General features: G+C 40.6%; 3 protein-coding genes and 1 pseudogene across 3 annotated transcripts; all 4 read right to left on the bottom strand.

The window, feature by feature from the left end:
* Positions 1–116: 116 nt before the first annotated feature.
* Positions 117–4,474, bottom strand: LOC140783934 (protein NRT1/ PTR FAMILY 2.13-like). The gene is made up of 4 exons (XM_073131078.1): positions 4,162–4,474; positions 3,839–4,056; positions 1,455–2,038; positions 117–1,307 (listed from the first exon to the last, which is right to left on the bottom strand). The coding sequence occupies exons 1-4, from the start codon at positions 4,337–4,339 to the stop codon at positions 458–460; spliced, it is 1,830 nt and encodes a 609-aa protein (XP_072987179.1). The 5' UTR covers positions 4,340–4,474; the 3' UTR covers positions 117–457.
* A 5,951-nt stretch (positions 4,475–10,425) lies between these two features.
* Positions 10,426–12,835, bottom strand: LOC140783431 (protein NRT1/ PTR FAMILY 2.9-like; annotated as a pseudogene).
* Positions 12,836–13,188: 353 nt separating this feature from the next.
* LOC140783323 (protein NRT1/ PTR FAMILY 2.11-like) lies at positions 13,189–15,770 on the bottom strand. Its single transcript, XM_073130181.1, has 4 exons — positions 15,585–15,770; positions 15,277–15,494; positions 14,361–14,923; positions 13,189–14,293 (listed from the first exon to the last, which is right to left on the bottom strand). Exons 1-4 carry the CDS (start codon positions 15,706–15,708, stop codon positions 13,411–13,413), a joined length of 1,788 nt encoding a protein of 595 aa, XP_072986282.1. The 5' UTR covers positions 15,709–15,770; the 3' UTR covers positions 13,189–13,410.
* Positions 15,771–17,868: 2,098 nt separating this feature from the next.
* Positions 17,869–20,924, bottom strand: LOC140783325 (uncharacterized). Its single transcript, XM_073130183.1, has 3 exons — positions 20,132–20,924; positions 19,975–20,027; positions 17,869–18,703 (listed from the first exon to the last, which is right to left on the bottom strand). Exons 1-3 carry the CDS (start codon positions 20,796–20,798, stop codon positions 18,464–18,466), a joined length of 960 nt encoding a protein of 319 aa, XP_072986284.1. The 5' UTR covers positions 20,799–20,924; the 3' UTR covers positions 17,869–18,463.
* Between the last annotated feature and the right edge of the window lie 110 nt (positions 20,925–21,034).

Genomic DNA, 21,034 nt, shown 5'->3' with positions numbered 1-21,034 from the left:
AAACAAGCATATGCTCGGCTATGTCCACCCTGTAAACAGTCAATTTGTTGGCTAATGTATTTGAATGCCATGTTTGCGTCCTAGTAACCAGCCAATTTGTATCTACGTACTGCATCTTGGAAAACGTTAACATATTCTGAACGTTTAATTCAACCATTTTCAGATTCAGTACATCACTCCTAAAACGCACTTCCATCTCCACTCACTGCCTTCCTGTCACGATTACCTACATATAATCCCCCCAACACACTCTGATGCAATTGACAAGAAAAACAGAACCCTATATAGCACAATACATTCCCCACAGCCATTGCTGTACTTCGTGACAACTTCCTCTACAAGCCATGCAACTCATCACCAACAACAGGAAGAATAACCTTATACCTACCACTCACTCTGTTTGCATGGTGTTGCCATGCTTCAGTTTGCACACAAATCTTTTCCTACACAAATCGCTCTAAATCTCTGCACCTTGTTGTTTGATCTCCGGGGTGCCTTTGTAACGGTAGAAGTGGGCACACACTAAGAAGTAGAGAAGATTTACCGCTCCCATAACGGCTATGAGATAGTAGAAATAATCCACTCTGCCAACGTTGATGTTGTTGTCCAGCCACCCCGGCCGTCCCTCCCCTCCGGTGGTGTTCTGGACGACGGTTATCAGGATGCTGCTCAGGTAGTTCGCCCCTGCTAAGCTGCAGTAGAAGAGAGACCCAGCAATCGACTGCATTTGCTCAGGGAACTGCCGGTTGTAGAATTCAATCTGCCCGACGGCGTTGAAAGCCTCCGCGATCCCCATAAGGATGAGCTGCGGCGCGAGCCAGAAGGCCGAGAGTGGAGCCGCGCCGTAAGCTCCGCCGTGGGTCAGAGCTGAACGCCTCCTCTTCTCTTCTACCAATCCGGCCACCACCATGGACGAGACGGAGATGGCCAGCCCCACTCCTTGCCTTTGAAGCAGAGTCAGCCCGCTCTCGATCCCGGTGAAGCTCCTAGCTATGGGGACGATGAGGCGGTCGTAGATCGGGATGAAAAGCGTCAGAGCGATCAAGGCGATGATGCCGAAGGAGCCGGGAGGGACCTGGAAGTGCGAACCGATGTGCCGATCCATCGTGAAGGATTGGAGGGCGGCGAATGTCCATTGCTGTGCCAATGCCACGAAGCATACGATGCCGGAAGCCCAGATGGGAATGATCCTTAAGAGGCATTTCACCTCTTCCACTTGTTGGACGCTGCATAGTCTCCATGGATTCACAGGGGATCCGTCTCCTTTTATATCCTTCTCACACTTGATTGCAGCTTTGTTCAAACACCTGAGAACAGAGTTCATGTCAATCTGTTTGCAATTTTCTATGCATGCTTATGTGAATCATCTTAAGGCAATAAACTTTTATACCAAGATTTGATAATGACAAGAAAAGCAAGATATTGAATTTTATTTGTAAAATTTTTTTAAGGACCTGAATTGGAGTGTCAATGGAAGCTTCATGGTTCCCTTGCTCTTCTTGATCTCTCCATGATACAACTGCGCCTCCTGCGCTTCCGCATCCTCGGCCGCCGGCAGCTGCAGCCGCCGCTTCCTGATCGCGGCGACAAACACCTGCGCTACGCCGGAGAACACACTGCCCCCCGGAGGCACATAGATGTAGCTCCTAGTCCCTAAGAAAAATAAGACAGTGGACACTGCCATAAGGCCCGTAGGAATGCTGAACCCTATGGCCCAGCTCACGCTGTCCTGGACGAACACCACCGCCGTCATGGCGACCACTACGGCAGCTGTTGAGGTGCAGTAGTACCAGTTGAAGAAGCTGATCAGGCCGCGGCGGCCGTGCTCAGTGTCGCCGTCGAATTGGTCGACGCCGAAGGGTAGACTGCATGGCCGGACGCCGCCGGCGCCGAGAGAGAGCAGGGCCATGGCTAGGATTAGAATGCCAATCTGTTCGTGAGATGGGCCTGCACATTGGCCTGATATCTCTAGTGATTCGCTGCAGCTTGGCGGGTGGAGCTGAGGGATTGACGATATTAGAGTCATGAACAGCATTCCCTGCATACAAATATTATATTTAGCAATCCATGTTTTAAAAAAAAAGTATTAGAGAAATTTATCAAGAACACCCTATCTTTTATTGATATTTACCATTTGGCCCCTGTATATATCTTGCTTTTAATGCCGTTAACTAGAGAATATTTTAAACCAAGACTTTCAAAACTATGAGACTTCCTCTTTCAAGAAGAGTTACTCAAGGATATTTACCAAACATAATTTTATCTCTATAGTTAAATCCATACTCTAATAGGCAAGTCTAATAAAACTAGAATTTTGCCCCTAATTAATGTGGTTTCATATGAAATCAACTAAATAAATTATTGGGAGAAAAGAAAAAGATTGGCAGCATTGAATGCATATGGGTGTGTTTCTCCCTAATTATTGGCACCATTTTTGCCCATTAACAACTGCTCATCTACCAGTATTTCGGGATTTGACACGACGTGCAGTTGTTGAATGATACGAGCTGAGAGCAATTCACGGCAAGGAAATAAATCTTTCACACGCTACGACATTATTATTCTTACGCAACCTTATAAATATATATATATATATATATATATATATATATATATATATATATATATGATGAGTAATATCAAAAGTGAAAATTCCACCCTTAGTTTGTATCATTCAACCACTTTGATCTCCTTTTAGGTTGCAAATGGAAAGCAATACATGAACAATCTTTTCTGATTGATTCGAGTGGTCTTAACTCATATCAGTCGATGAGAATTATTATTGGGTTAGGCCCCACATAATGGAATAAAATATCATGTCATATAGTCCTTTCTTTTCTTTCTTCATATATTTCTGAATACTTGTCAATTGCTCCCTATGAGTATGACTACCTTTATCGAAAAGTAAAGCTTATCTGCCAACTTTTTTTAGTCCACATGAGAGGTAGGTCTCTTGATTATAATGGGGATCGATAACTACTACTTCACTAGTCACCATCTAAACAACTAATGGATTTAGCTTTCAATCCCTTTTTCCTTTGTTGGCTCACATCATAATCCACACACTCCACATGCAATGGGCCTGATTCTACCGTGAGATATTTCACAATCCATATACTCCACAAGCAATGGTCCTAAGACATCACCAACAAGAGGTACAAGTCCTTTTACGGAATAAACTAAATAGAGATTTCATAATTATATTACACTCACACTATTTAAAACTTAAACTTGTGTTTCCATCTACTATAACAAAGAAAGTAAAATAATAATGGCTGTAGTTTGATCAAAATTATAGAGAGGTTAAGTGTTTTTAAGTTTATATTTAGAGAAAGCAAAGCTAGGACTATCTTTTATGGTCAGCGATTAATTAACCTAGAAATTTTTTTTTTTAATCATATTCGTTGACATGAAAGTGGTGAAATAAGTTGGCAAATATTCCAAGTAATTAAATCTAAAATGGCTACTAGGATTAAAGATTGCCATCCGAATCTCGTGTTGTCTTAGCAGCCAACTGCGGTCCTACCTTAGTTCACGCGTTCCCACTCCCATCATCGGCTAGCATTCACGACGAACTCATTTACCCAATAATTAATAACCAACCAAAAGATTAAAAATATTAAAACATGGCAGATCTATCCAAGGGGCATTTCCGTCACTCTAGGCCACTAAATAGAATTCACAACGTACCCCTCTCTCGATCTTTTTGTCATGGCTTTCTTAGAAGCTAGCTAGCTATATAAATATATATGAGAATGGAAGAAAGAAGATTATAGCTAGATGAATTAATTATACATAGTAAAGAGTAGAATTTCAATAAGAGAGAGTTTTTTTTTACCACGAGAGATGCCACGCAAGCATAAGCAAGGGTTCGAAACCTCCCCCAGTAGGCATCGGAGAGGAACGCCCCAAGCAACGGTGCAAAGTTGGTCGTACCAACGAAGATGTTCGACGCATTCGCTGCTGCCACCTGCTTCATGTGGAATTGCTTCACCAAATACACCGTGAAATTCGCCGTAATTGCAGTCGACGCCACCCTCTCAAACGTCTCATTCCCTTAATTTAATTCCCCGGTTCCCATTACACACAACCAACCACATTAAATCTAAGAAGACGAAGAAGAAGAAGAAGTAGTAGTAGTAGTAGTAATTAGTAACTAACCAATGATATAAGGCACGCATTTCCATCCTGCTGGCTTCCTCGTCTTCTCCACCTCCTCTAGCGTAGTTGAGTCACCTTCCTCTACTCCCTTGGGCTCTAATGGCTGCTGCTCCAAGAAGGGCGAGCATTTCACGCAGGAGACGACGCTTCCCAGCCAACTTCTCATCCTACTCTTCATCGATCCTCTCGAGTTTGCAAGCAAGCTATGGACTATGGAGTTGGGAGTTGGGAGTTGGGGGGGAGAGTAAGGGAGGTCTTTATAGATGATAATTTATGGACGGGGCAAAGAGATTGGGAAATATTAAACATATAATGAGTGAAAAATAAGGAAGAAAGAAAGAATAATAATAATAGAGAGATGGGTAAAAGTTAGTACTAGAGAGAGAGAGAGAGAGAGAGAGAGAGAGAGAGAGAGAGAACACGTGGGTGACGCAACGAGACTTTGATACACGTAAAGAGTACACGGCAAAGGAGTTTTTCGTCATTTGACACTTTGAGTGCCGACCATACGGTCACTAATGTCGTTTCCAACGTAATTTCTTTCATATAACAAATTGCGTACATAACCACTCTCTTCAACAAAAAAAAAGAAAAAATTCGTTGATATTGTGGTTATATTTACTATAAACGCATAATTTAAAATATATTAATCTAATTGCGAACGACAGCTGACTTCTTAATCTAACTTATAATTAGTCTACGAAGTAAATAATTAATATAGTAAAAAATATATAGTGAGATTCATAAATGTGAATAAAAGGATGACCTTTTCTGGTTGACGTGCAAGGAGCTGAATAGTTATCAAGTACATTTCAATAATAGTCTTGGTGGTCAATAATTACAATAATTTTCATGACTTGGAAGACTTGGTCGCAGCTAATTTCTGGATTCCATCTTTTATGATCCCCTCCAAAAAAAAAGTAAACCCATTCCAAGTTCAACACTACAGGAAGTTCGAAATCAATTAATAGTCGAGTGAGAAGAAGACCAAATTCCTCCAAAGTTGGTAGGTAGGTAGGTGGTCCACTTACACTGACTAAAGTATTTAATGCTCGTTAATTTTCTTAGACATTTCGGAAGTTTGAACCTATTTATTATTATTATTATTAAATTTCTTCTGACTTATTGAAGAGGTCCATTGTTCGTACGCCATCTTAAATGGGAAGCGATCCAAATGGTAGAAAAAATTATGAATGATGGCCCAGTAGCCAAGCAAGCATACGTAAAAAAGGAAATTATTCTCCATGCATTATTGCCCATTAATTTCATACAACCCTCTTTGCCGATATCTCTATTCATTCTCTATACAAATTTTATTAAAAAAAAAAGAGAGTAAAAGGAGCATTTCATAGTAATGTGAGAGGACCCATATAAAAATCGACAATAGTTAAAAGAGCCTTAAGCATAAAGAACAATGTGGGGGCCAAATTAGCATGCAAAAGGGTGCAACTTGATAGGAGGGGAAGAAATTATTCTAAAAGTATCGTTCCTTTAAGTGGACAAGATATATACATGCCCTGCCAGAGTGATAGTGATGGGTTTGGAATTAATGATCAGGTGTGGAATACGAGTCCGGATAAATACCAGACTCTTATACTCGTCGGTGCAGAATAAAGCCGGACTTTTATCCGATGTCGGTCTGGTACTACGTGGGAGATGCTGCTGCATGAGTAGTTGGCCATTGCTTTGTATGCTGTAGTCATTTCATGAGACAAGTTAAGGTGGTCAGAAACCTTTCCTTGTCTTAATACCTTGAAGTTGTTTTCAGATGCTGCTGCTTTAAGATCATGTAGGAAGAGATTGATATGGATTGATGCTCTTCGTTGTTCGACATGCACAGAAGCTATACATGCATCCAAATGTAAGCGAAATCCTTTTGACAGAAGTTAGTGTTTGAAGTTTTCTCTTCCTCCTCCTCCTCCTTCTTGGAGCATTTTTAATTAAGCTTTTGTATTCTTTTCGTTGATTGAGTGTGTACAACTTGCATGCAAGCATGCATCGAGTCTTCGCTTTACTGGATCCTTCCCTTTGTCTCTTGGCATAACAATTTTGTAATATCCCTCTTAATTAATTAAGATCATATTGGAAGTGAAAATGCTTTACCTTTTGCTCTATAACTAACTGAAAAATTACTATATTGCTACGGTGGGTTTGTTGAATATAATTATGAAATTAAATTAATTAATCTACGAGCCTCACATAATCTCATGTTTACTAGGAAAATAACTAACTGAAAAATCAAATAGGGGATATATATAAGGGCAATATTACTAACAAATTTTATTTTTATATGTTTTATCTTTTGATAAATTTAGATATATTGATATATAAATAACAATCTAAAAAATCTTAATTACTTTTTTTTTTTAATTTAGTATTTTATATTTTATATTTATTTCAAGTATTTCTATATTAAAAAGCTTTATATTTTTTTATTAAGCATCTATACATTAACTTTATTCTATTATTTTGGATTGAACATGATTAATTTTGATAATTAACATAATATAATGTAATATTCTTTTATGATATAATTTAAGTTTGAGATGATCAATATTAGTTTAAAGTAGTATCAATTTATTAATTTTTTTAATCAAGAATGATAACGCAATTTTATTTAGTTATCTCATATAATATTATATGAACTAAAATAGTGGAATAAAATTGAGATATGAAATTACTAATCCTTATCTCTTGTGATAAGCTAGAAATGACTTATCCCTTTATAACACACTAGTAATACTTTTATTTAAAGTTAAGTGACATTAATCTTGCAGATAAGTTAAATTAGCTATATATATATAACATAATGAGCATACATCATCTGTTTAAATTTAACTCGCATGTGCAATATTTTTGTCATATTATAAAATAGATAATATTAGTGAAGGGTAGGTTATATTTTTTTTTAGAAAATACAAATAAAATACAAGAGTTGGACCTATAGTGTTAATGACTGAAAAAATTAAAAATAGATAGGATAACCGATATTTCTAAATAAAATCGCCCTCTGAAACAAGAAGCTAGATCATAATGAGCTCCCCCAAGTAGTCTAGTTAATGTTACACATTCCCTTATTTTGCTACTACGTACTTCTGGTGAGCCCTTATAACGGTAGAAATGAGCACACACCAAGAAATACAAGAGATTCACCAAGCACATCACTGCTATATATGAGATAGTAGGAGTTATCCAACCTCCCAATGTTGATGTTGTTATCCAACCAACGTATCCGACCTCCCCCACCTGTGCTGTTCCAGACAACCACCACCATTATGCTAGAAAAAATAACTCGCCAATCCAAGACTACATGTCTGTATATGATCAGGAACCTGCCTGCTGTAGATTAACTGCGGCGTAGCCACATCACAGACAACGGTGAGACGGCGTTCTCATTTCCGGTAATTCGCCTCGCTATTGGGATAATGACTCTGTCTTAATTAGAAGACTATGAATAAGGTTAAGGCGAGCATGCATCGATACGGCAGAGAGGGATCCCGGAGGAACTGTGAAGTGATCCCTGAGTTGGCGGTCCATTCTCATGGATTGGAGAATAGTGAAGGTCCATAGTTGAGCCATTGCTATGAAGCCTATGATGCCGGAGAGCCATATGGGAATTATTCTTATAAGGCATTTGACTTCTTCGATTTGTTGCACGCTGCATAGCCTCCATGGAAATGCGATAGAGCCATCTTGGTCTCTTCTCCTCCGCACAGGATTGAAGCTTTTGTTCAAACATCTGAGATGGAATGGAATGGCAAGTTTTATGTTCTTATCAGTACACTGAGTATATAATTTCATAGAAAAAAATTCCATCTAAATTCCTATATTTGTTATTATAATAGTTTCAAAAAACTTGAGTTTTAAACCAAAATGGATCTATAAACTAGAAAGTTGTAACAAATTCGTGGACACAAAATACTAATTAGTTATTATATATAAGAATTATGTATGATCAAAACAAAGAGTGCCACATGAAGAAATTGAATAGTCAAGTGAATAGGAAAATAAAAAATCAGAAACTCAGTATTTGCTACGGTGGCAGATAAATAGTGCTTTGCTATAATAATTGCTACAGTAGGGATCTAAAGGCGCATCCATCCTTCTATGGAGCCTAGCCTTCACCTAATGGAGCTTCACTTTCTATCATTATGTAAGGAGTTACTTGTCCAAATTTTTGTCTTTTTCCGTATACGTCTTAAAGCACTTGAATTGAGTTGCCAATAATCATCTACAACTTAGAGGATCCAATCCAAGAACTCAAAAGAAGATAAAATTTCATGCTTTAAAGAGTTCTCGACACTCACGAAGCATATTTTTCATTAAGTGTGAGGAGAGTTTTCTAAATATGTCTGGATGCTAGTCTACAACAGTCATTGATCATCAAGCATCGAAGGAGCTAAATCGAGTTGTCCACAGTGACATTTACCACAGTAACATGAGGATTGAAGTTGATCTGTAACTCGATAGTTACCAAAGAGAATTCTTCTACATTAAAAACCATTTGGATATATTACTCTGTTCTTAGATCCATTTTGGCCAAAAGTTCACGCAAAAAGCACCCCTGTATTCAAATTCCTATTTGTGCCATACTGATTGACTAGTAAAGGCCAAGTTCTACATTAATCCAGCATAGCAAGCAAAGGGAAACTTAAGAAAATATGAAGAGTACTCAACAAATTAAGTTTGTATATGTACCTAAACTGCAAGGTAAGATGTAGCTTCACATCTGACATGCTCCTCACATTCAAGTCATGATACAATTGCTTCTCCTGCTCTCGCAAATCCATTGCTGCAGGCAGCTGCAATTTCCTCTTCCTAATGGCAGCCACAAAGACTTGCACAATGCTTGAACAAATGCTCCCCCTCGGTGGCACAAACACATACAGCCTAGTCCCCATGAAGAAGAACAATATGGAGAACAACATAAGCCCAGTGGGTATGGCAAAAGCCCAAGGCCCAACTAATGCTCTCTTGGACGTAGACCACTGCCGTCATCCCCACCATCACAGCGGCCGTCGATGCGCATTTGGTACCAGTTGATGAAGCTGCTGAGGCCTTGGCGGCCGTGGTCGGTGGTCGTATCGAATTGGTCGATGCCGAAGGCCAAGCTGCATGGCCTAACTCCGCCGGACCCCGAGGAAGAGGAGAGAAAGAGGGAGGACTAGGATCGCTAGTTGGGCCGTCACAACGGCCCCAATAATCATCGGTGATGAATCCCCCAAGCAGAGAAGCAAAATTAGCAGTGCCAGAGAAGACATCGGTGGCGCTCGCCGCCGCCGCCGCCGCCACCTGCTTGATATGGAAATGGCTGACTAAATACACCGTGAAATTTGCCGTCATCCCATACGACGCCACCTTCTCAAACGTCTCGTTCGCTTCTCACATTTATTAACCACGATCTAATTTAGATACTATACAATTCGATAGAGAAGCAAGTAAGTAAGTAGGTTTATTATACCAATGATGTAAGGCGTGCAGTTCCATCCTGCATGCTTCTTCTTCCTCTCCTCTTCTCCGTCTCTCTCTTCCAGAGCTGAGTAATCTCCTAGCTCGGATGTACTACTTTGTCCCATCGATCCTTTTTTTTTTTTTTTATAATCTTTTTCCCTGAGGGGTCTTTGATCTCTTCTCCTGCTTGTGAGGTGGTTGTGATACTTTAATTTGTAGTACAACACCGTAAACCAGTAGCTGGGCAAAACAAAGGAACATGTCCAAGAACCCCAGAAAGCATGACGTCCAAATTCGGATAATAAAAGAAATCGTCGGAATAAAAAATGTCGACTAGCATATGCTGCTACTATGAACGGGTCCAGACCCACGCCCAACCCAGAGGAGCCTCACCTATCCGCCACGATAGCAAAGCCAACGGCTAATAGGCGCCAGCGAGTGAGGGAGGTCAGCGATAGTAGCTGGAGATCATGCGGAGGAGGGAAGGGAGAGATGCAGGTAGAAGGAAGTCGGTGGAGGGGCGACAGCCTCAGATCCGGCTAGGGGGCCGCGATAAGTCTCAGAACCGACAACGGGCTTGAATCTGGTAAGGAAGCAGCGGAGACTGAATTCAGCGGGAGAGCGATGGCAAAGCAAAAAGGTCCGGCATAGGAAGCTCGGAGGAGACCAGCGCCGAGGAAGGAAGGGAATATTGGGGAGCGAAGGTCGTGCTGGACAAAAAAGGGAAGAGGTGTTGTTGGTCAAAAAATAGTGAAACCGAGGTGGGGAGGAGTAAACACTAGCAGAGCATAGGGGCGGGCGCAAGGATAAAAGTATAAAAGTATGCATGTGTTTCGATTCATTTGCCTGTTAGAATGCATATTATAAGAGAGGGAAATGTAAACGTTCGCCACTGCATACTACAAAGTTTGTCAAACAATTCTACTAGGCTACTCAAATTTTCTAGGACAATAATCTACTTCAACATCGAATTTACATGAAGATAATCTAAACTGGAGCAGGTGAGCTTTCTGAAGCTTCGGAACCGTCCAACCCCTTGTATCTGTACCACTTTGCACAGGCTATGAACGAGAAGAAGTTGGCAACTCCAATGGCAGCAATCAAGAGATAGAAGTAGTCCAACCTTCCCTTGTTAAGATCTTCAGGCAACCAACCGTCCTTCTCATACCCACCTGTTGTTTGATGAACAATTGTAACAAGTAATCCACTGAAGTAATTGGAGATAGCCAGTCCGGAAAATAGCAGAGACCCTGCAATGCTCCTCATGTTCTCAGGGAATTGCTTGTAGTAGAACTCAAGTTGGCTAATGTTGTTAAAAGACTCAGACAACCCCATGATCATGAGCTGAGGTATCAACCATAGACCCGAAAACGACGAGATCGCTGTGCCGCTGGCGTAGCTCCGCCGACGCCGTTCGACGAGAGCTGAGACAATCATTGCCACTATTGACAAGATCATTCCTACTCCCATCCTTTGGAGCAAAGTGACGCCTTCCTCTTTGCCTGTGAATTTTCTAAGCAGTGGCACGAAGAGGCGATCGTAGAAAGGAATCCAAAGAGTTAGAGCAAGCATGGGGAAGATTGTAAAGGAAGCTGCTGGAATCTCAAACTTGGTCTTTCCAAGATGCCTATCAGATTGGAGGGCTTGCAGGACTACATAAGTTGTTGTTTGAGCAAATGAGATGCTGTACATGACACAAGTAACCCATATTGGAATAATTCTTAGTACACACTTTGTCTCTTCCACTTGCTGGATACTGCTTAGACTCCATGGATTTGCAGCTGAGCCATTTGGCTTGATCTCATCTGTCATCACTATGACTGCAGCCTTGTCTAGGAACCTAATGTCATGAACAAGATATAAAATTGCCTCATATATAATATTAATTGATATACTGATATTTAGAGTGATAGGAGCAATTTACCTAAACTGCTCGGTGTATTGAAGCTGAGAAACGAGAGAACTGTTATGAGGAGGTTTGAAGAGCGACTTCTTTGGACCATCAGGAAGCTCCAACCTCCTCTTCCTAAACGCTGCCGCAAACACTTGAGCAATGCCAGTGAAGGGGCTCCCCTCCGGCTTCACTCTCACGTAAAGATTTGTCCCCATGAAGAAAAAGAGACAGGCGAAGAACATAAGGGCTGCAGGGATTGCGAAGCCCAACCACCAGCTCAAGCTGCTCTGTATGTAGATTATGATGGTGGAGGAGATCCCAACTGCGATGGTGAAGGTGAAGTAGTACCAGTTGAAGAAGCTGTTGATGCCTTTCTTGCCGGACTCCGTGGTGGGGTCGAACTGATCAGCGCCGAAGGCGATGCTGCACGGCCGGACGCCGCCGCAGCCGATGACGAGGAGGGAGAAGGCAGCGATGAGGGCGGCGATCTGGCCTCTCGTGGCGGCCGCGCATTGGTGGTGGCTTTGGTCGCAGGGGGAGGGTGGAGGGAGGGGATTCCGGCAGTGAGTGTCATGATGACCATGCCCTGGTAGGAAAAAGGAGATTTAACATAAGCGATCGAGTTTGCTATCTTAATTTACAAAACAAGATACCATTTCTGTAATTGGAATATATGGGCATAAAAGTTTAGAACAATGAGTTTAATTTTGTATATTTAAATACGTACCAGAAGAGAAGCGACAGAGCTAACTCCGATAGTGGCATAGCGACCGAAGTAGGAATCGGAGAGAAATCCCCCGACGACAGTGGCCAAATTTGTCGTCCCATTGAACACGTTAAGTGTGGTCGCCGCATCGACATTGGTCATGTGGAAGACGGAGGTGAGGTAGACCATGAGGTTCAACCCCGTTCCAAGACTTCCGAGCTTCTCGAATGTCTCATTTCCTGTCATGTATATCATACTTTTAATACGCTTTCGACTCATAAGTCAGCTAGCAATCAAACTGCATGAACTCCTTTACCTATAACAAATGGCATCGTCTTCCATCCCCTGTAATTGATTTTAGGCTTCTCTTCCTCACCATTCCCATGCTTCTCCGATGCCTCTTCCTTCTCTCCGGCAACTTCGCCCGTTCCTCTCTCCATTACCCTCTTCATCTAGAGATCGATGCTTAATTAATCGTTTCACTTCGCATGGAGGAGGAGGAGGAGTGATTAATTTGCTCTTAGTTGTAACAATATCCGAATTAAGGAGACGGGCTTTAAGTAAAAGGGTGGTGAAATTGGAGTATATAGCGAGACGCACGGCGGTCGGAGTGAACAGACGGTTTCGTGGTAGCCCGGTTCTTACTGCTTTTGGATCCCTGTTACCGTTTTGGGGCCGGAAGTTTCTATAAAAAACCTAAAACATAGGGTTCAGAATGGAAATATGCACGTCTTTGTTACAGTGTTATGTGGCGGCCAGAATAATTACTGTGGAAGAATATATTTCTTTTGAATTAATCAAAAGGTGGTGTGCTACTCTTGTATATTTTCACCTTTATCTATTTCCACATTATATTTATAAAGAATAAAAACGTATAATTTGCTTCTTATATATATTTCTAAAATATAACACTAAAAATGAAGCTAATAATGTTTTGAATAATTTAAAAAGCAAATTGTACATTAGGAGATGAATATTTAATTAAACCTATTAAATTAATTCAAAGCATAGTTCACCGTGGCTTGATCAGCCATGGCGATAGTGAGAGTCATTATATGTTTATTGAAATGATATACAATATAAGGAAACAGAGCACAACATGCATCTTAGAACTAAACTTTAGTCATGCTAGCTCCTTAATATATAATTTATGATATGACTTTATCCTTTTTCATATATATATATATAAGATGAGAAATTAGACTGAAGAAACTTTCATCTTCCTCTCCTCCAATGCAATCTCGAGCCCACTGCTAGTACTCAACCTCTTGTACTTATACCACTTTGCACACACGACGAAGTAGAAGAAGTTGGCAACTCCGATCACTGCAATTGACAGATAAAACAAGTCCAACCTCCCCTTATTGAGATCCTGATCCAGCCAATTCTTTCCTCCATTCTCTCCAGTTGTTCGATGGATGATTGTCACCATTAATCCACTCAGGTAGTTAGATACTGCAAAGCCACAGAAGAGAAGAGACCCACCAACGCTTCTCATATGCTCAGGAAACTGCTTGTAGTAGAACTCCACCTGACCGATCACAGTAAAAGCCTCAGAGAGTCCAATAATTACGAGCTGAGGAACCAACCAAAGGCTAGAGATGGGGGAGATAAATTTTCCACTACGAACCGCATGACTTCTTCTCCTTTCTTCGACGAATGCAGCGACGGCCATCCCGATAACAGCGAGAATAATGCCTACGCCCATTCTTTGCAGCAGTGTGAGGCCTTCTTCTATCCCGGTTATTCTCCGGAGTCTCGGAACTATGACGCGGTCGTAGATAGGAATCCAGATGGTTAGCGCGAGCATGGAGAAGACGACGAAAGAAGCTGCGGGGATCTGGAAGTTCGTAGTGCTGCCAAGATGCCTGTCGGATTGGAGGGCTTCAAAGACGGCGTAGGTGGATTGCTGGATGACTGCGAGGTAGTAGAGAACGCCTGAAGACCATACGGGAATTATTCTTGCCAAGCACTTGACTTCTTCGACTTGTTGCAGACTGCATAGCCTCCATGGGTTTGCTGCATGCCCATTTGGTTTCATTTCATCCGAGGGAATCGTAATTGCCGCTTTGTCCAGAACCCTGATGATCCAAGAGATTAACAGCAAATTTAAATAAGGAGAGGCTGAGTATTGATGAATTTTCTCACCTGAACTGATCAGTGTATGGAAGCTTTGACACGAGAGCGCTCAAATGAGGAGGATCAAACATCATCTCACTCTTCTTGGGATCTTCCGGAGATAATTCCAACCTTCTCTTCCTCCACGCCGCTACTAAAACTTGAGCAGTGCTCGTAAACGGGCTTCCCTCCGGTCTGACCCTCACGTACATTTTAGTCCCCACGAAGAAGAGAGCGCAAGAGATGAACATGAGGGCGGTTGGTATGGCGAGGCCGAGAGACCAACTCACGTTGCTCTGCACGTAGATGATGAGGGTGGAGGAGAGCATCATGGCCGTGGTGAAGGTGAAGTAGTACCAGTTGAAGAAGCTGTTGATGCCTCGCCGCCCGGAGTCCGTGCCGGGGTCGAACTGGTCGGCGCCGAAGGCCAGGTTGCACGGCCGGATGCCGCCTGCGCCAATGACCAAGAAGCCGAAGCCGGAGAACAAGACGGCGAGTTGTAATGATGTCGGGCCCCGGCATTGGTGCCCCCCGTCGCAGTGGGGAGGGTGGAGGGCGGTGATTCCGGCGGTGAGAGTGAGGATGAGCATGCCCTTCAATACACCAAGGCAGAAAGATTTAGGGAATTTTGTAATTTACCCCCCTACATTTTTTTTTCTCTTATCATCACTGAAAAAGAACGATAAATTCTCGTATAAAGTGTATTTCACATGCACAATATTAAAAGTTCCTCTTTGATTAAAAAAGAAAAGGACCTACGTTAGTAGAAATTTTAACAAATAATTCATGTTATATTTTGATACGTGAATTCTCCTCAATTTTCCATGCACTATTAGACAAGTTTCGTCTCATCTTGACTTAAAACTACTTACTATTAATTGATGATTTAACATGGCATCAAATCAAATCAAGCATAAGTCAAATTTAATTAAAATAAGAAACATACCATTAGCGAGGCAACAGAAGCAAATCCTAACGTGGTGTATCGACCGAAGTAAAAATCACTCAGGAAGGCTCCGAAAACAGGGGCTATGTTTGTAGTTCCGGAGAAGAGGTTGATGGTGATAGCAGCAGTCGCACTCTTCATATGGAATATAGTTGTGAGATAAACCAAGAGGTTTGAGATAGTCCCAATTGTCCCTAGCTTCTCAAATGTTTCATTCCCTGATCACACGTACATACTCCTCTACTCAAGAACAAAAATAATATGTACGATTCAAGAAGTACAACTATTTTGGTAAATCAATTACTTACCTATAACATACGGCATGACTTTCCATCCCCTGTACTTGATAGTAGTTCTGGAGTTTGCTGTTGGCTCCTCCTTGTCTGCTTCTTTCTCCATTATTGCTTGTGGCTTGGTGTCTTCTCTCTCCATCTCTATCTTACTCTCTCTTGTGTCAATTGTTTTAGAGAGGAGAGAGAGAGAGAGAGAGAGAGATGGAGGATAGAGTTCGGTGGAGTTAGCTGCTTGGTATTAATAAATGAATGATTAATTGACGTTACAATAGAAGACGAGAAAGTTTGTGACCATTCTTTGGGACATTTTAGATAATTAATGGAATAACATGTGCTTTCTTCGTGGTTTAACTTGTTTTATTTCTCTTAATGTTTAATAAATATTTTTTTAATTAGAATAGTTTACAACTGTACATGTACGAAAATGGCATCCATTGATTAAATTCAATTAATATCCATATTGGATCTATTTTTCTTAATCACTTTTTTTTTTAAAATTATTCCCTTCGCTTTAAGATTACTCCAAATTATTCCGAGATTTTCTCCACAATTGCAAACCTCAATTCCTCTCCAAACAAATGCCACCGTAAATATGCTGCCATCCAAGTCTTCCAGATTAATATGAACACGCAAAGATGTGATTAATATGAACATGAAGAGATCACTCAAGTTGTTGTCGAGAATTGGAATACCATCTCTATTATATATACGGCTAGGAAGGCGATGACATTGAATAGCACTGAAATAAATTAGACTTTGTATACAGTTATGAGGATGGTTGGATGAGAGATACAGAGCATTTATACAAAGATATAAAAGGCATTGGAGATTGCACAGTAGATATATACAGCGAAAGAGAAAGATGAGAGAGAGAGAGAGAGAGAGAGAGAGAGAGAGAGAGAGCAGTGGAGGATGTTGAACAAATGAAGCAAGATGTCTAAAGCTGAGAATAATCTTAGCAACCGAAGAAAGTAACCATTTTTGTACGAAATCATTTTTTTAATGTACAGATTAGAACTAATAAGATATATATATCATTTTAAACAATTGATACAAGGGCAAAATGATCTCTCTCTCTCTCTCTCTCTCTTTTTCTCATTTATTTTCAGTAAACCTCTTTGTTTAAATTGATCTTTTCTTATCAGGATTGCTGTCGACCTAGCTGGCTTGAAAGGAACGTCCAAGTTTGTATTCAATACAAGATTATTCAGTGTGATCGAAAGCTATGTATAACCTTCCCAATTTTTATTGTGTCCAGAATCTAAAAGGAAATGACCTTCGCAATGATCCAAATCCACTTATTTTGATTAATACTGTTGGCAAATTCCAAGCTCTTCGAGAAAAGAGGAACAGGATATGACTACAAGAGAAGCGGCCAATCTTGGACGGATTAGAATAAATCATATAATAGCTCAGTTACTGGTCACTGTGCAGAGCACATTAACCAGATACGTTTGCTATCTTCTCTCGTCGACAAAAGAAGATGGAAGAGTCTAAAAGATAAAGGAGTGATCTCCACTTGTTTGTTTGCAAGGATACTGGAAAGAACAAAGCTCTCCAAGTTGTAGGTAAATTGAGCGTGGGTCATTTTAAGTGGTTGCTAGATAAATACCAACAATTCAATAGCACACATTTTGACGGCGTGCTGGAAACAACCCACACCAGTCCAGCCTGATATTTATACTAATTGCATTTAATATTTTAATTTATAATTATAGATTTTAGTATCAGTCGTATATATAAATTATGTGCATTTAATAACAACAAAACGTGGGTGATAATAAGAAGAAAAAAAAAAAAAAATATATATATATATAGTCACTGGATTCTGAATTGAACTTTGACTAGATTAATATTATGAGAAGGATAGGTCATCGTTCATGTTGTTTATGGGGGCCCATGAAGCTAAATATGATAAGAGCAAGAAGCTATGGAATATATTTAAGGGGTGTGAATCAGATTTGTCCTTCATATTCCAATTTTGCAAGCTTTTCTGTTTTTTTTGTTTTTGATCCGTATCCACAAATATTTTCAGCCTTACAGCCAGTTGACACTACAATTATAAAATTTTATTACTAATTGAACCAGTAACAAAACTTGTCTAGCATTTGTTCTTGAGCATCTCTTATTTAGAGCACAGGTGAGACTCTTCAGTGCTTATGTACTTGGCCTACTACAAGCCAAGTATATTCAGGGGAAAGAAAAGAACTAAAAGATAGTACTAATTATCTTTATAGTTTGGCATTTGACAATACTAAGCAAAAAATGACTATTCAAATAGCTACTTGGAACAAATACATGCACAATAAATGCAATTTTTTATTCTCCTAACACTAACTCAGCAATTGAAAAAAAAAAAAAACAAAATGAATACATATCATCAAGCTTGCAGTCTGATTTCTGAAGCATGTGATGCACCCCTCATATAAGAGAAACTCTCTCCTGTAATCTGATCAGACCCACTAAGGACATTAAGCAAGTCCATAGCTTAAATGCAAGTTAGAAAGATAAATATTTCAAATTTATGGACATCTGCACTTTGTGACTAATTTCTGTCAATAACCAAGACTGAAGTAATCTAGCAATTACAAAATATGGAAGAGTCTCATTAAGAGTAAACAGCAATTAAGCACCAACTATGCTTCAACTTTGTCAGAAGTGAAATTATCTGCATCTAGGTCATAGCTTAATATATGCTTAAGAAGGAGACTGAAAGAAAGAGTGATAGAAATAAATGTCCTGGCTCTGAGGTGCAGCTCTGCTACTGTACTGACACACCATTCTTCCTGCCATGTGTTTAGGTATCTTTCTTTTCGCATTAATTGATCTGCAGTTCTTTTGCACCTCCCATGAATTTCAGGAACCAGCAGCTTATTCCACAGGACAACCAACCGTCAATTTCCACCACCCAACTTTCTGGACTTTGAAAGGAGAAAGTAGTTTGTACTTGGGTTCCTTTTCCTACCAAGATTACTCTGAGAAATATGGGTTGGACTGACGGAAGAAATTGAACTGCTTGTTCTAAATCTTCCCATGTTCCAAAATGAGAAAGGTTCTTCATGCTGATTCCTGCAGGTAGAAGTTTGTCTCACAGTATCGCATGGCACCATGCTGTGGCGTACCATATGAGGCTCCTGTTAGCAACAGAGAATAAGGAGATAATATTAGGTCTTAAAACATGTTAAAAAGATTCATCCTTCATTCTAAAATTTTATTGGAAAGGACTATAACAAAATAAAAGATATTTAGTAAGTAAAATTGAGCGAAATTATGTGAAATTACGATCATACTGATCAGTAGTGTAGAAGTAAGGTTTACCACCATACACCATGTGCCGCTAGCTTTGGGTCATTGAAACAGCCTTTCCCGTCATGGGGCTAAGGCTGTGAAGGTATTCTCTAGAGGACTCTTATGCAGTTTCACACTAGTAAGGAAGAACCAGAGATGTGGTAGTTACCTAATGAGTTCGACAATCTTTTACTTATTTAAATTATTGAAGATAATTCTGAAGCTACTGTGATGGCCAATTGGTTACATGATGAAACTACTATGATGGCCAATTGGTTACATTGGCAAACATGATACATGTAAATTGAAGATTACCAGCTCTTAGAGAAACCCAGAAGCGGCTGCAAGCAACGAACGAGTAAGATGATAAATGTATTATATATATAATTTCACGTCTTAAGCCTACCCACCTGCCTGCATGCATCAACAAATTAAAACGGCAAACTTTCATACACAGATTTGCAAGGGTACATGCATCCGCACTGAACACGCATCAAATGAGTGCTTAGTTTTAGTTGTAATTGTCAGTTTGGTAGCTTTCCACGCAATATTTATATGAATGACCTACCTACGCAAACATGTCATAGCTAGTGAATTGCAGTTGTAATGGTCAGACGGTACATACTTCCTGCCGACAAATGTAGCTGTAATATAGGCTTACAGAACGCCTAATAACATGTAGCCTTTGTAGATACACAATACATTTATAGACATGCATATTCTGAACCATTATCATAGTTAATGAAGAAGCAACCTTTACCATAAGAATGGCAGAACAAGAGGAAAAACAAAAAGAGAGCACATATCACTTTCTCATAGTTTGTTAATAGGGAATGGTGCAGATGTTAGTGAAATCCAAGCTTATTGGATGAGTTGAGAAACTTGAAATGATGCATTGAACATCCTAATTATGAGCCTTAAAATTTGACGGAGACGAGTGTGCTTCCTTAAAAGCAATCTCTACAAACAGACAGCATACATGTCACATAATACACTTAGAAGATCAAAGGTTTGAAGTCTATCTACTTAGCAAAATCATATGAACAACAAAACTTTAGCAGCAAAAAATCTTCAGAAGCGAAATTGTGTGAGTACATCAAAGAGGAAGAAGTCTTACATGAACCATTTTGCTCGGACAATGGTCTGCAGCATCAACATGATAAGGAGCACCTAAAATGCAATAACAAATTCACAAACTTATCTTATTGAACTCGAGTGGAACATCACTAGAACCTAGTATTACCTAAAACGACAGGACCAATTTGAGTGCTCACCTCTGCTTCTTGGCACAAGTTGAAGAGATGCATTGTTGTAGGGCCTCTGAGATGGACAAGCACGGATCAATTCCCTCTGCGAAAAACTCGGAAACATCAAAGTAGAACTCCTAATCCCATTAGTTGCAGGCATAACATGATCATAAGACTCAACCACCCCTTTCCCCCTTGACATGCGAATGGCGTCATTAGCTTCTCCATCGAACGCATACCCTGCATTCCCCACGGATCTGACCTGAAAAAAAGGAGAGAGCTGAACCCCAATCCGCCCATCAACCCCCCTTCTCTCCAACTCCCCACCCCTCTCCTCCCAAGATCCAACCTTTTCCCCTCCCCCAAGATTCCCGACCCTTTTCAACAGCGGAAACGGGCCGTTTCCAGGAGAACCCTCACTACTGTTTCCCTTGCTATCCCTAATAAGAAACGGACCGAAACCGTTGAACACCTCCTTCTCCGGCTCCGGCTTCTTCGCCGCGAAGAAGCGGGGCGAGCGGGGAGCAAGAAGAGGCGGGGGGAGATCGGGCAAGGGAGGGAGGGGGTTGAGCTGAAGGCGGCTGATCCAGGTGGAGCGAAGCGCGCTCGACCTCTCGTCTCCGGCGATGTGTCGGAGGTCGTTGGCCTTGCTTCCGGCGGAGCTCATCAAGGAGGTGATTGGAGTGTGGGGCATTTGAGGATGGGCTTTCGTGCCGACTACCCGAGGGGATAGTTCGTTTTATAGTTCAAAGTGCCTTTTTGCATTTATACCCCTCTAACGTCTCTTATTTACGTACAAAACATACCTTCTAAGTTTCTATGATTCTATATTTACTCGTCAAATATTACAATGGCTAGCAAGAGCAAAAAGCTTACCAAGTTCTTCATCACGAGGTGCTATTTTTGGAAACAGCACGAAAGGTGTTTACA

This window comes from Typha latifolia, chromosome 3, assembly GCF_019914945.1.
Source record: "Typha latifolia isolate L0001 chromosome 3, TyphaL0001v2, whole genome shotgun sequence".
NCBI classification, from domain to species: domain Eukaryota; kingdom Viridiplantae; phylum Streptophyta; class Magnoliopsida; order Poales; family Typhaceae; genus Typha; species Typha latifolia.
The sequence above is the reverse complement of the archived record's forward strand: the minus strand, read 5'-3'. Positions and strand labels throughout refer to the sequence as shown.

Bases quoted from the DNA above. Each gene is read 5' to 3' on its own strand.
- LOC140783934 (XM_073131078.1), bottom strand. From the start codon at position 4,339: ATGAAGAGTAGGATGAGAAGTTGGCTGGGAAGCGTCGTCTCCTGCGTG. The intron at 4,057-4,161 runs GTTAGTTACTAA...AATTAAATTAAG, and splicing joins ATGCGTGCCTTATATCATTG to GGAATGAGACGTTTGAGAGG. The intron at 1,308-1,454 runs GTCCTTAAAAAA...CTCTGTTCTCAG, and splicing joins CCATTGACACTCCAATTCAG to GTGTTTGAACAAAGCTGCAA.
- LOC140783323 (XM_073130181.1), bottom strand. From the start codon at position 15,708: ATGGAGAGAGAAGACACCAAGCCACAAGCAATAATGGAGAAAGAAGCA. The intron at 15,495-15,584 runs GTAAGTAATTGA...ACGTGTGATCAG, and splicing joins AGTCATGCCGTATGTTATAG to GGAATGAAACATTTGAGAAG. The intron at 14,294-14,360 runs GTGAGAAAATTC...TTGGATCATCAG, and splicing joins CCATACACTGATCAGTTCAG to GGTTCTGGACAAAGCGGCAA.
- LOC140783325 (XM_073130183.1), bottom strand. From the start codon at position 20,798: ATGCCCCACACTCCAATCACCTCCTTGATGAGCTCCGCCGGAAGCAAG. The intron at 20,028-20,131 runs GTGAGCACTCAA...ATTGCATTTTAG, and splicing joins ACTTGTGCCAAGAAGCAGAG to GTGCTCCTTATCATGTTGAT. The intron at 18,704-19,974 runs GTAAGACTTCTT...TGTTGCTAACAG, and splicing joins GTCCGAGCAAAATGGTTCAT to GAGCCTCATATGGTACGCCA.